This window comes from Triturus cristatus, chromosome 2_2 (genome assembly GCF_964204655.1).
Source record: "Triturus cristatus chromosome 2_2, aTriCri1.1, whole genome shotgun sequence".
Lineage (NCBI taxonomy): Eukaryota > Metazoa > Chordata > Amphibia > Caudata > Salamandridae > Triturus > Triturus cristatus.
The window spans coordinates 73357013-73370916 of record NC_140582.1 but is presented as its reverse complement, the minus strand read 5'-3'; the positions used below and the strand labels follow the sequence as shown (position 1 = coordinate 73370916).

General features: G+C 40.7%; 1 protein-coding gene across 1 annotated transcript in view; it reads right to left on the bottom strand.

The window, feature by feature from the left end:
* The window catches only part of LOC146861876 (alpha-2-macroglobulin-like), a 1085963-nt gene that overhangs the window by 1001252 nt on the left and 70807 nt on the right, over positions 1–13904 (bottom strand). Inside the window, exon 3 of the mRNA XM_085641046.1 lies at positions 1342–1498. Within this exon, the coding sequence (XP_085497172.1) occupies positions 1342–1498 (157 nt within the window). The remainder of the gene's footprint in view (positions 1–1341; positions 1499–13904) is intronic.

Genomic DNA, 13904 nt, shown 5'->3' with positions numbered 1-13904 from the left:
AGTATCATGCTGGGTAAACAGGGAATGACGATAACCTCCCCACTGAGGCAACAATTAGACACCCCTCTTACCAGCTAGGGGAAACAGGGATAGCGTATAGCACTTTAATACTGAATCACCTCAAAATTCCCATAATATCCACCCATTGTGGCGGGATTTAGGCACCCCTTCAACCATTTAAGGGATACAGGAATGGCGTCAATAGCACTTGAAATAAAATGACCCCCCTTTGGGGTCATTTACTCCGCACTACCTGAACCGTAAGCTGCAGTTACCTCTCGGTGTACATTTTAACTTCTAGGCCATGGATTCTACCAGGTGGTTATACCCATTCAAAACAGAACCAATAGCAGCTCCAAAGCCAATCCTAAAGTTATGAAGCTTGCTTTTGATAATTGTAAAAAACAAATTCCCAAAATGATTCCCATCTGCTAATGTAAACTTTTTAATGAATATTTAGTTACATCAGAATTTTTGCAGCTGTTTCTCAATAGTAATGATATTTAATAATTGCACAATATTGTGTTCCAGCTCTCAACACCAACCCCATAGTTGGATTTTGACGACCTTCTGTGGCAATCAATCGGAGACTGGCTATTAAAACATTTTGAACACATTTTAAGTTTCATTAGAATTTTAGCAGTAGCGATTCAATATTGTAATAATTGCACTATTTTTCAATAAATCTACATTAAAAAAATCTCTCTTAAATGATCTCGCTCACTCTCATCTTTTCTGGTTATTCACTTAAGCTGCCCTTTCTTTTCTTTCGCGGTCTTTCACCATTTTGTTATTTTGTAGCTTCCACTTCTATCTGTTTTTTCTTTTCCATCATTCTTTCATTCTTTGTCTCCCTCCCCTGAATTTTCTTTCTCTTGCATATATTTCTCCCCTTTTCCTCTCAATCACTTCTTTTCTCTTATTTTGTCTCTCACTTACACCAGCTTAATGTCTGAGTCTTTGCATGCTTCATTTTCTCTTTCTCTTGTTTCTCTTTCTTGCATCTACCTATCTCTTCATTTCTTTCAGCAGCACTGTGCACTGAAGCACGCCATACTGCCACTGGGTATCTGTGACCCTGTGTAAGTTGATGCCAAACTGTTTCTAATGAGATCCAGTCCCTGCAACATATACTTCTCTCAACCATGACTTCATAGAAGTGCAGAAATTACATAATAAGAAAGTGAAGTGGAGAATGTTAGTTACGACGGGTCCACTACTGGCAGACCAAGTTCTAAAGCCCACCTCTGGCCCTCCTATTATATAACAATGAATGCAAGATTACCCTGTTTACCTTTTTCTCTGGGACCATGTCTGATTTGTACCCTCCTTGGTTCTCACCTTGCTGTCCTGGTTTGTAGATATGCTTGTCTGTCTGCACAAACACCATGTTCTTAATTGGCTTGAGAAGGACAGACCTCATTCCCTTGAATTCCAGGCTCTCTCCTTTCGCCAGAAGGGTGATGTATGCCACTTCAGATGACTCCTGGTTGGCAATCTAGAAAACAAAAAAGTGTGATAAACGTTCAAACTCTTTTATGGATACCTTGATGTAAAAACCTTATTAACAATGTTATTTTACAAGAAGAAACTATGCTTGCATGAGGAAGACTAATTAAAGTTAAGGACTTCCCTCCTGGTGGCATATATCCTTTTTACTGGTTCCAAATCTTTCTCTCATTTCTGATTCAACAAAATAGCAAGAGAGTAAACGTCGCCTTCATTTCCTGAGACTCACCTCCTCTCCAACACTGTTTTCATATTTATCACATGCAGTTTCCCATTGTCTGCTTAATGGTTCTGTTCTCACTGCCCGTCATTTGCTTCTCCTTCCTCTTATTGTCTCTTCCATCCCTCTCTAAAACGCCTCTGATTCTTGAACCTCCTGGAATCTCCAAATTCCATTTTGTCCTCCTGTTGAGATCTCACGTATTCCCATTTCCTTGTTCTAAGCTCTACTCTCTGTATGCTCTTTGATTTTCAAAGTTTCACACTCCTCACATTTTTCAGTATGAATTCCTTGTGAATATCTGTTCCAGAGATCCCCCTCACTGTCCTAATTCTTTTTCTAACTTCTTGTTCAGCGTAAGAGAGCTCTAGCTAAACTATTTGGTTATCTAAAATATTAAAATTACCCCATTCTTACTATACTACACTGTATCAGAATATGAATAAATAAAACAAGCATATTTTACTCAAAACCATAGGCTACATTATGTTTTGAAAACTGTGGATTTGTGATAAATAGAAGACAGATGCTATTCCTTCAAATCCTTCGTAAATTTCTAGACATTCTATGTTACAAGAATTCCTATGGTAGATGCAGACTGCCGAGCACTTACTATTACAGCTTCTATATCCAAGGTTGGACTGAACCTAGCGGGCACCGGGCATTTTCCTGGTGGACCAGAAGGGTGGGGGCCTGTTTTTGACCCGTGGGGGTCATTTTTGTTATGGAGTAGTGCTGCAATATCGCCCCCCTGTAACAAAAGAGGCAGCGGTGCACAGGAGGGCTGGAAGTTCTCAGTAGCGACCTCTGCCCCCCTCCTCCCCCACTGGGGACCATGGTTGACAGGGCTGGTTTCTGTTCCGAGTCCAGCCGTGTGAACAACCCCAGGGAATAGATGGCTCTCACCACTTTAAGAGTACCTAGTAAAAGTCTTACATTTTTTGGCAGCCCTCCTTTTACTTACAGAGTCTCATGTTCCACAGGAATCAACTCACAGTTTTAGACCTCACCATTACATGTATTCTTGACATTGGACTGTGGGTGGTGTGGGCAGACGCATGCAACAGTGGACCCTTTCCTGCAAAAGCAGCTCTCAAACCGTAAAGGCCACAGCAACCACTGCACTCAGAGTATATTGGCTAGAAGATGTCAGTGTAGAGATTCACATGGAAGAACTTAGCTTTGGCTTCATTAGCCACCAGAGGCCAGGTGCCGATGAGATGGTAGATGATACCTCAAAGCTGATCATGAATGCACGGTTGCCTTCAGCAGCTGCGGTCTCCAGGTTGATCAGGGCTCCCATCGCAGCAACGATACAGTATCCCAGCTCTTAAGTCAGCAGCAGGAAACCAGTTTTTCAGTTCCACAGAAGAGTACCGCTCAGACAAAATGCTTGCACTGATAGATGTTTTGGTGCAGTTCCTGAAAATACTCAGGGAGACTAGGGGACCCTGCATCACATGGGTTGCTCTTGGCATCACTTTTTCATAGGTGCTCACTTTCTCTAGTCAATCTCAACACAGATTGCATGCTGGACTTCTCCTACTCAACAGCCTCTTCTCTTCTCTTTCTAGGCAAGGCACCCACCTTCCCTTTCTCAGAAAGCAGGCAGGCTTTCAGTTTCTATGCAGACCCTAAGCTCCTCCAGCAGAAAGTGCAATCTTCAGGTGATGTACCCTCACTTCTGAGACAGAAGGCCAGGTCACAGTCCTTGGAGCACTCCCTTCTTTGGTCATGAAGAACTTGAAACTGGAACATAGTGGGGTGGATTGAATCCCTTTTGTATACACAATTTCTAGACAGGGAGTGTGGATCAACTGTCTACATTTTCAGAACTGGTTTGGTTGTTTCCCTTTCAAATGCAATTTTCTGGTAGTTCTTCCTACACAGTCTGGCAATTTGCTACACAACAGTTAGCAACAGTGCTGGACCCAAGCAGGAGTATACAAAACAAGGGCAAAATGCAGTGTGAGATCTGTATGGGTGGCTTGCATCAACATCAATGAAGCAATTATCAGAGACAGACAAAAGGACAGGCACTATCTGGACATTTAATTATCTTTTACAACTGAAACCTTAGTCCCACCCCTCACCCATACCATCTAACAAATGGCAGAGCTCAGTGAAAACGAATCAGTAGACTTTTGCTAATAAGGCTCTTAATAATTTCCGAGGGAAACCCTGTCTCCATCCTCCTTCCCTTCAGAGTCTAGATCTCTATCCTCCAGCCATAGGAATACACTTCCACTCACTGAGGAACCTGTGATCACCTCTCTCTTGTGCCATGCCAGACTAGGGTATTCAACAAAAAATTACCACCCCAGTGAGATATATCACAATGATTCCACCGGAAACAAAAGAAAACATTGTTATTCTGATATTATGTAATTTATGCAGTATGATTTATTTACATTTTTTATTTACCAGTATTTATTAGTTCATTTATAATGGCATACAATGCACCAGAGGAACACAATTTTGTATGTTCGTTGCAACAGCAATGGATTAAAATAAATCAGCGCTGAGACAAACTGCTGCCTGTGAAAAGAGTGTGCAGGTGGTGGAGAAGGTAAAACAGAATCAGAAAGCTTTTGAGGAAAAACAACGACCGACAAGCAATAATTATAACATCTTTATGATTAATTGATTTGTCAACTCTATAAAACCCCAATAGGCCTTCATGACCTTCTGGCCAGCGCCCTTTCCCTGATGCTCCACATCTGTCCTAGAAACTTGGGAGAGGTGCAGGAGAACACTGGACTAGCGTCTGATTTTAAAATTCTCTTTCCGCCTGGTAATCTCGTGTGCCCATTTGCCCGCAAATAGGTTTTAGCCACTTCGATCTAGGCTATGCATAAGCCGGACATGCATACATAACATGAGGCATGGATTCTGTGTGGGAGTTGCACCCGGGGCAATTTCTTGGTGCTAGTGTGTTGTTATGCGACCCACTTTTGAAAGCATGCAAAGGGAGAGAGCCGAGCCTGAACTGAATATACAGCTTTCAATCAAGCGGTATTAGGATTAGATCTAAGTAAGGCTCCCAGTGGCTAATTTGCCTATGAATTCTAAATTATGCAGTTAACCTCACCCAGGAATTTTTCTGGCAGGCTCTCTGTATGACCCAATCTCAGTAGTGATGATTATTTTTGCTTCATAGCAGCAGGGATATACTAGGGTTGTCCCAAGCTTTCTTTAGACCAATATCTGTTAGGAGCTTCCTTATTTTGCGCAACCAGCTGATCTCGTTGTTTTTGACAAGGCGGGTTACTTCTATCAAGGCATTTGGGTAAGAGGAAAGTTCCGGGACTGCTCTGATTCTAAAACAGAACAACAACGGGCACAGCTTAACAATGTTATTAATCGGTCTCCTGCTCATGTCCAACATTAGAGGATGAAGTGGAGTGCTCTGGGGTAGCGATACCACGTTCCTCAGAAATGTATGCTCAGATCTAGTGAGGTCCTCTAAGTTGTCAAAACCCCACAATTCTGACCCATACAGGGCAGTGTTGACTGCCTTTGCATCATAGACTTGTAAGGCGACGGCTACTGGTTTGCTTGTTGACAGACAATGTTCCTTCCCTAGTACCCCTATTATTTGTTTGTGTTTTAAGGCCATCCTTTGGACATGGAAACTCCAGGACATTTTCTCAGACAGTTTAATACCTAGGTATTCAAACATGTTCACTCTTTCTAGCTGTAACCCTCCCAGTGAGGGTCAGCCCCTATAAGAATTATGGGGATTTAGGGTCATAAATTTGATTTTGGAGGTGTTTATCATTAGGCCCCGCATACCACAAAAGCATTTGAATCTGTCTAGGAGTAACTGGACACCAGCAGAGTGTTGTCTGTGAAGAGAAGGGTCACAATCTTTTCCCCGCCTAAAGTTGGAGCATCGGCAGGCTTTAGGGAAAGAAATTGTACAATATAATTCGTGTAAAGTGAAAAAAGCATGGGCGCTAGAACGCATCCCTGCCATACTCCCCTACTGATGGGGATTGGATCAGTGAGTTTCCCCTGTGTACCCCAAATCACTTTGGCGAAGTTGTCTTCTTGTAGCCATATGACTTAGTTGAGAATTTCGATTGGAGTTCCCCTATCTTTAAGTACCTGTCACAACTTCTGTGTTGGGACTAAGTCGAACACTGCTTTCAAATCGATAAAGGCTATATACAGGCTACCCTTGCCAATGACCACCGTTTTCCAATAAAAGGAGGAGAAGGCGGAACACCTGGTCGACTGTACCAGTTTTTCCCCTGAAGCCAGCTTGAAAAGGGGTTAAGATAGCATTTTCGTCAGCCCACATCTGTATTTTCTGTAGGAGCGCTTAGCAAAATACTTTTGAATTGCATCAATTAGGCTGATGGGCCTATAGTTACAGGGGAGATCTTTATTCCCTTTTTTGTATATGGGAACCACCTCGGCCCCTCATCTTGAACTCGGAATCGGAGCGCCTCTTGCTATGGAGTTCGAGAGCAATAAAATGTAACCGGGTCACCTCGAGCTATCAGATAGAAAGAGGTCCCCTGGTATGCCATCGGGCCTGAGGCTTTTGACTAAACTATTCTACCAATGGAGGCTTCAATATCCTTAATGGAAAAAAGGTCGCTACCTGATGGCTCAGCTGTTGTAAAGACTTCCCTGGACAGTGATGGTACGTCATTGTCTTGATAGAGTTGGTGGAAGTGGTCATACCAGGCAGATGCCAAAATGTAGTTTGGAGGAGATGGTGCTCCTGCTTTGTCACCCCACAAAATTAATGGCCAAAACTTCTTCAAGTCCCTTGCTTCACAGGCTTCCTTGATTTGCTACCAGCATGATTCATCTCACTCTCTTTTGGCTTTTTATAGGGGTGACAAATTTCATCCTTGCAGTTCTAATGTCTCCTCTATATTTAGATTTGATTGCCTTCGATAGTTCGAATCGAGAGGATCTACACTCTTTATTAAGCCAGGTTGTGGGATCCCGTTTGGTGTTCCTGGGTGCTGGCCAGTGCTGGCTAGTACCTATCTACAATAAAGTGTGAGCCTGGTCGCTTAAAGAGGTCGGTATGGGCATTAGTTACCTCGGTTGACACTCCTGTTTTCCCATATAGCAGCTCTAATTTAGTCAAGCCTTCCAACAGGTCTTTGTGCAACCCAGAAAGTTTTTTTTCATGGAGGATTATTTTACCACACTTTAGGCGGCATTGGTCATTTGATGGCTGCACTTCCTTTGTTAGCTGGTGGGCCGCGATCTTGTGCTAGGTCCCCCCCAAGACGCTCTCATACTTAAACTGAGTGGATTATGGTCGCTATCTATGGTTTCTTCCATGGGCATGTCGATGGCTTCACCCCAAAACTTCAGGTCTATCATGACGTAATCGATTCAGCTCAGGCTGTTTATCCTATTAAGAGTGTAAGTGCCTGTTCTATCTGAGCTTGTCCTTCTGTTTGCTGCCCTTAGCCTAAACTCTAGGGTTAAGGCTTTTACTTGGAGTGCTACTTGGGACCATTTTTTGAATGAAGTGAGATCTAATAGGGGGACAGACCACTCAGCGTCTTCCTGGCTTGACTCAGTCACATTGCTTCTGTCTAAAGGTTCAAATGTGACATTCAGATCACCTGCTATCAGCAATGGGTTTTGATGGATCTTTTATCCAACAATTCTAGCGTGCATTGTTTTTTTGTTGCTTTTTTCCCTTTCCTAGTTGCCCCTGCCCCTTCACCCACAGTCGCTTTTCGATTACCAATTTAACGATTGCTTGCAAGGGGAATACTCAAATAAATCAAGAACTGCCTCTTCCAGGCTCTGACAGGTGCAACAGGGCCCGCCCTTGGCCTGGGCTTTGCCTGGGCGCAGCCTGGCATGTCCCGTGCTGCGGGACTCGGCCCGTAGATTTATTGTGCTCTTGCGCCGAGAACAGCTTACAACCAGCGGCAGTCTGGGGGATAATGTCTCCTCTGGGCAAGGTGCTTATGGGTCCCGCACTGCAGGGCTCGGCCCGTAGATTTATGGTGCTCCTGCGCCAGGAACAGCTTGGCAACCCTGCCTACAACCAGCGGCACTCTGGGAGATGAAGTCTCCTCTGGGCAAGGTGTTCGTGGGTCCCATGCTGCGGGGCTTGGCCCGTGGATTTATGGCGCTACTGTGCCGGGAACAGCTTGGCGGCCCCACCTACAACCAGCGGCAGCCTGGGAGATGAAGTCTCCTCTGGGCAAGGTGCTTGTGGATCCCGCGCTGTGGGGCGCAACCCATAGATTTATGGCTCTCTTGCACCGGGAGCAGCTTGGCGGCCCCGCCTACAACCAGCGGCAGTCTGGGAGATGAAGTTTCCTCTGGGCAAATTGCTTGTGGGTCCCGCTCTGCGGGGCTCGGCCCGTAGATTTATGGCGCTCCTGCCCCGAGAACAGCTTGGCAGCCCCGCCTACAACCAGCGGCAGTCTGGGGGATAATGTCTCCTCTGGGCAAGGTGCTTATGGGTCCTGCACTGCAGGGCTCGGCCCGTAGATTTATGGTGCTCCTGCGGCAGGAACAGCTTGGCAACCCCGCCTACAACCAGCAGCACTCTGCGAGATGAAGTTTTCTCTGGGCAAATTGCTTGTGGGTCCCGCTCTGCGGGGCTCGGCCCGTAGATTTATGGCGCTCCTGCCCCGAGAACAGCTTGGCAGCCCCGCCTACAACCAATCCTTTGCTTGGCCTACCCCTCTCATGAATCCTTGTAAGGAATTGACTTGCAATGTTAATAAAAGGGCGTCAAAGGATCCAGCTTCTCCTACACAATCTTCACTCACTTTTAAGTTGGAGGATATTATGGATAAAATTAGGAATTTAAAACCTTGTGTGATGAAAACCAATGGTGCCATTCAACGTATTAAAGAAAAATGATCCATCTTGGAATCCAGAGTTTCCGAGGTTGAGCAGAGAATTAGTGCCGCACAAGAAATCATGGCCAAAGTGGATTTGTTGTCCAAAGAAGTTCTTCTTAAAAAACAAACAGAAGACTTGGAACACCGTAATCGAATTAACAATCTGCAAATTCATTAAAATCCTGAAGGTACAGAAGGCTCTGACATAATAGCATTTTCAAAACTCTCTATCCCCCAAACATACAACAAGCCCATCAAGTTTGTTCGATGTCCACAGCCAAACCAAATTTTATTAGTCCAAGAGGTATCATCACCTTCTTCCTACAGAACTCAGATTGAGTGAAGGTTCTCTCAGTTGCAAAACAATGAAAACAAATGCTCTGGTCAGGACAGAAGATATTCTTTATTCAGGATGTAGCTTGATCAACTGCTAACTGATGAATGGAATTATTGGATTTGCACCCAGCTTTAAGATCCATGAATGCCGAGATTTAACCTCATCCACCATTGTTTCTACAAGGTCACTCACAAAGACAAAACTTCTACTTTTGACTACCCAGAAGATTTTTAAAAATTCATCCATTTCCATAAAGAGGAGGAGATGGATCTTGGCAAGACTTGAATATTTTTGTTCAGAACAGATTAACGAATGTCATGTTCTCCTATGTCATTTCATTTGTTGAACACATTTTTCTCATTCAATAATTATTGTTTAGCTTTTTCTTTTTTCATTACAGATACCTTGTTTATCCCTACCAATTGGATTGATGTCTTCCATGTTTCCCTATGTTTCCTTTCCCTAACATCAGCATTTGTACATTGTCCCATCCATTGTCGGCAAGTGTATATACTCCCTTCTATTATGCATCTTTGTTGATATGATCTGCAGTTGTAATCTTTCACATTTATTTTCCACTTCTCCTTATCTCTGTTCTTATTCCTTAACTATTCTTACAATATGTCCATGGGATTGCTAGTGGGTTGTCTACAGGCCACCTCCTCCCACTCGTATTGTTCTAATTTGTTTTCTGTTTCAACTTACATTTTTTGGTTAAAGTCTTTTGACATTCTGCCATCTTCTCTTTCTTCATCATGGGGAGCTTATTTTTTACCCCTTCTCATCTTCGTCTCTTTCTATTCCTCTCGCTTTTCTTCTTTTCCTCTTCCTTATCTCTTCTCTTTCTTCTTCCTCCACATTTTGTGTTGTATTTTGATTTTTCTATATAGTCTCAAAATATTGTTGTCTTGTTTTTTGTAAATATTGTATACCTTCACTTTGTCGCCTACATATTTAAAAGTTGTTTACATAATGTAATATGTTCTACCATCTTGTTGATTATTTAAAATGAGTAATTCTCGCACTGTAGAATGAAAAAGGTCTTCAAAACCCAATTAAATGCCAAAGAGTACTCACTCATTTATCTAAGCTCAAATGCAAGATTGCCCTGTTGCAAGAAACTCATCTTAAAGAAAAAGCTATTTTTTCTCTCAAAAAAAGTTGGGATAGACAGGTTTTTTGTTTCTCCTCACAACATAACAAAAAGGGCATAGTAGTCCTTTTCCATAAATCCTTATCTCTTGATTTTGAATCTAATATCACGGATGATGATGGCAGGTGTTTATTATTAATGCTTAAAATTATCCATTTCTCTATTTGCAATGTTTATGGTTCTACAGGTATTGATGAACAATTTTGGGAAACTTTCTCTACTCATGTATTCTCTAGTCCTGCTGACAACGTAAAAGTGGAAGGTGACTGGGTGACTGTAATCAATTAATGGATCCTTTCATAGACAGACGTTCCCTAAATAAACATATTACAAACAAAATGTAACACTCTTTTAAAAACTGAATACTCTCTCAGGAGTTAGTTGATGCTTGGTGAACTTCAACCCCGATGGTATGGAATTTATGTTTGTTTATCCTGTGAACCATTCCAGCCCCAGAATAGATTAAATATTTCTAAAGCATAATATTTTGCAATATATAGTACGGGCTTGTATTAGTTCTATACCAATTTCTGATCATTTTGCTGTCATAGTCGATTTAGATATCCTGCCAGTTGGATCATGTTCTACTAGATGGAGATTCAACAACATATTATTAACTGGTAAAACATTTGTAAAAATGTGCAGCATTTAGCACTGAATTCTTTGAGCTTAATCTTACTACTGTAATACATTTTACTTAGGATGCATTTAAAGCAGCTGCCATAGGTTTTATTATTGACTATGTGGCATCTAGAAAATGTACCTCACTCAAAGAAACCACCTTGTTACTTAAAAATATGCAACCTCTTGAACACTAATATTTTTCTTAGAACTGCAAAGACACTCAAATCAGCTTAACAAAAGCTGAATTAGATTTTAATAAAAAATCTGCTGAACAAGCAAGTGGATCTTTACTAAAAGTAATGGTAAAATGTTATGGCAGGCATAATAAATCAGGTAAAATGCTAGCAAATTACCTAAAAGGTAGAAAACTAAAATCTAAAATATATGTCATTTCCGATAGTCATGGCAATAACTATTGTATCAATTTAAATATTTTAGATTGTTTCATGGAATAATATAACCAATTATATACCTCAGAACATAACCCACAGCAAGGTACAATGGAAGATATTTTTTATACTATACCTACAAATCCAGCCCACTCAGTTGGTCTGTCCTCTTTAGAACTAGATATTTCAGCAGTCAAGATTCAGTCAGCCCCTATTAAATTATCTAATGACAAGGCCCTTGATCAAGCTGGATATTCTGTTGAGTTTAATTCCCAAGTCTCTCAGATATTAATTACAAAACTGTTATTATTAATTCAACATTTTCTTTCATTAAATAAAGCACAAGGTTCATTTGTCGAAGCTATGCTCTGTTTAATTCATAAAAAGATAGAGACCTATCTTATGTAGAAGCTACCAACATATCTCCGTGATTAACACAGATTGCACAATCTTTGCAAAGATCTTAGCTTTATGTATTATTCAATTCATCCCTGATTTGATTGCAATGGAACAATACGGATTTATTAAGGGTAGCTATATTACTGATAATTCTAGGAATTTTTTGAGCATTATTCACCGGCATATAAGTGTCATGACCCACATGCAGTCATCACCCTTGATACCTTTGACTGTGTACATTGGGATTTTAAGTTCCAAGCATTGAAATGGCACAGTTTCAACTCTCAAATTCCCAAATATATTAGTTTGCATTATTGAGCACCTGCCACTTAGATTTGTCTCAACGGTTTACAGTGCCCTCATTTTCCTTTGCTTATAAGGGGAACTCAGCAAATGCACATTATCTCGCATACTTTTTAGAGCCTTTTATGGCAAAAATCCTTCACTCAAGTCAGGTCTCAGTATTTAAACACAAAAACATTGAGGTCAAATTTACTGCTTATGCAGAAGTTGTCTTACTTTACGTATTAGATCCTCATGTAACCATTAGGAGAATTTTGTAAGATATTAAAAGGAAAATCTAATATATCAGTTTATAAGTCAAACATTGACAAGTTAGAAAGTTATGCCCCTTAATAAGCACTGTCTCAAAGAAATGTTTAATGACTCTGGTTTTAAGTGGAATTCCAAGCATATCAATTGCCTTGCTATTCTATATTCTAACTCCATAAATACACTATCTCTATCAACCTTGAGGCCCTTAAACAAAACATATGAATGCTGTTACAAAAATGGTCACCTCTATACTTATCTTGGTGAAGCAGACTAGACGCCATTAAGACAAAGTTGCTGATAATAAATTTGTTTTATCTATTCTTCCAGCTCCTTTTCCAAAATGATTTTTAAAATCTATTAACGGTTTGTTGATTACATTTTTATGTAACAAAAGACAAGCATGTATATCAGGTGTCTCCAACCAATCAATCGCGAGCTATCAGTAGCTCCCAGACAACATCTAAATAGGTCGCTGCCTTGAGTTCATTTTTAAGTAAGCACAGGGTCAAATTTTTCTTTTAATGTTAAAGGAAGACTGTGTTAACTTTACATCATTATCAGGCTGCAGATAGCAGATCATGATAATGAGCAGTGCTCAGTCAGATTTATGGGCCAAGAAAGACTTTCAGCAGACTTTTCCCATTCAAACCTGGACCAAGATTTGGTCTAAGATTGATTCTAGTTATCCCTCAGCCAGCATCACACAAACACCAGTCTTCATATCAATTATTTCTAACCTCACATTTACTGTTTGAATTCAATTTATCATTATGTAAAAATGCTGGCCCTGTAATGCTGAACTCAGTAATTTCATGCGTATGTGTTTGATATAACATTTCTTTTCAGGTGGTTCATCTCCTGTTTGGATTGATAATGTTATGATTGGAAAGTTTGTTGACTTACTCCTTACCAATACATTACAAATTATTTCTTCTAGCGGGAAAGATACTACAAAAATATAACCTATATCAGATGGTGGAATATATTATGCCAGAATCATAGAAAAGACAGAGTTAATGTACCTTCTATACAGCTCCTTATAAGAGAGATCTGCTTTGGTTACCTTTACATCACTCTTATCCAGACAATCAATAACGACTTCAAATTTGAACGGCTCGTTTGAACCACCGTGACTTGTTATTTATCTCATGCAGGTTGTTTCTTTATAGGCTTCAATTAATTAATTGTTTGTTTGTATTCTCTCTGATTTAAAGTGTTTCCTCCTTCTTTCTCTCTACTTTTTTTTTACTTCCTCTCTCCTTTCTGTTAAAACAAAAATCTCTTTAAAAATGCTAGTTTAATTTCAATATATTATGTTTATGCAAAATGTTGTTTCTATTTGTGATTTCTGGTGATATACTTATGAATTCTTGATTAGCTATGGTGGTTTGAATTTGATGTTATAATACATTTATACTTGTATTTCTTTCAATACCGCATTTTTTAAACTTTAAAAAAGCCTAGCTGTCACATGCTGCTTCTCTTCATCTCTTTTTTCACCTTGGTTGTGCATTTTTCAGTTGGGAATGTGGGAGTACATTATTTTGGAATAGAATGACGCTACCATTATGGTGAATTCAATCTTCAAAGTCATTGGGTTTCTGCTATCATGGACAAATGCGATAATCTGCACTCTCAGTCCTGCCGACTAACTAATGAAAGGAGGTGAGGTGAGGTGGGTGTCTAAAGATGGGTGAATGGATTTCTGAATGTGATGGTATGTGCCACAGTGCTGATGAGCACAATGTTGCCTCTTATGACAACATGAGAAATGGTTTTCGGTTCGACAATAAAATAGTACTGGGTCCCTTGGCCAGTTGACATGTTTGCACTTAAGGACTCATGTTAGTTTTTTCTTGTCTAACATGCA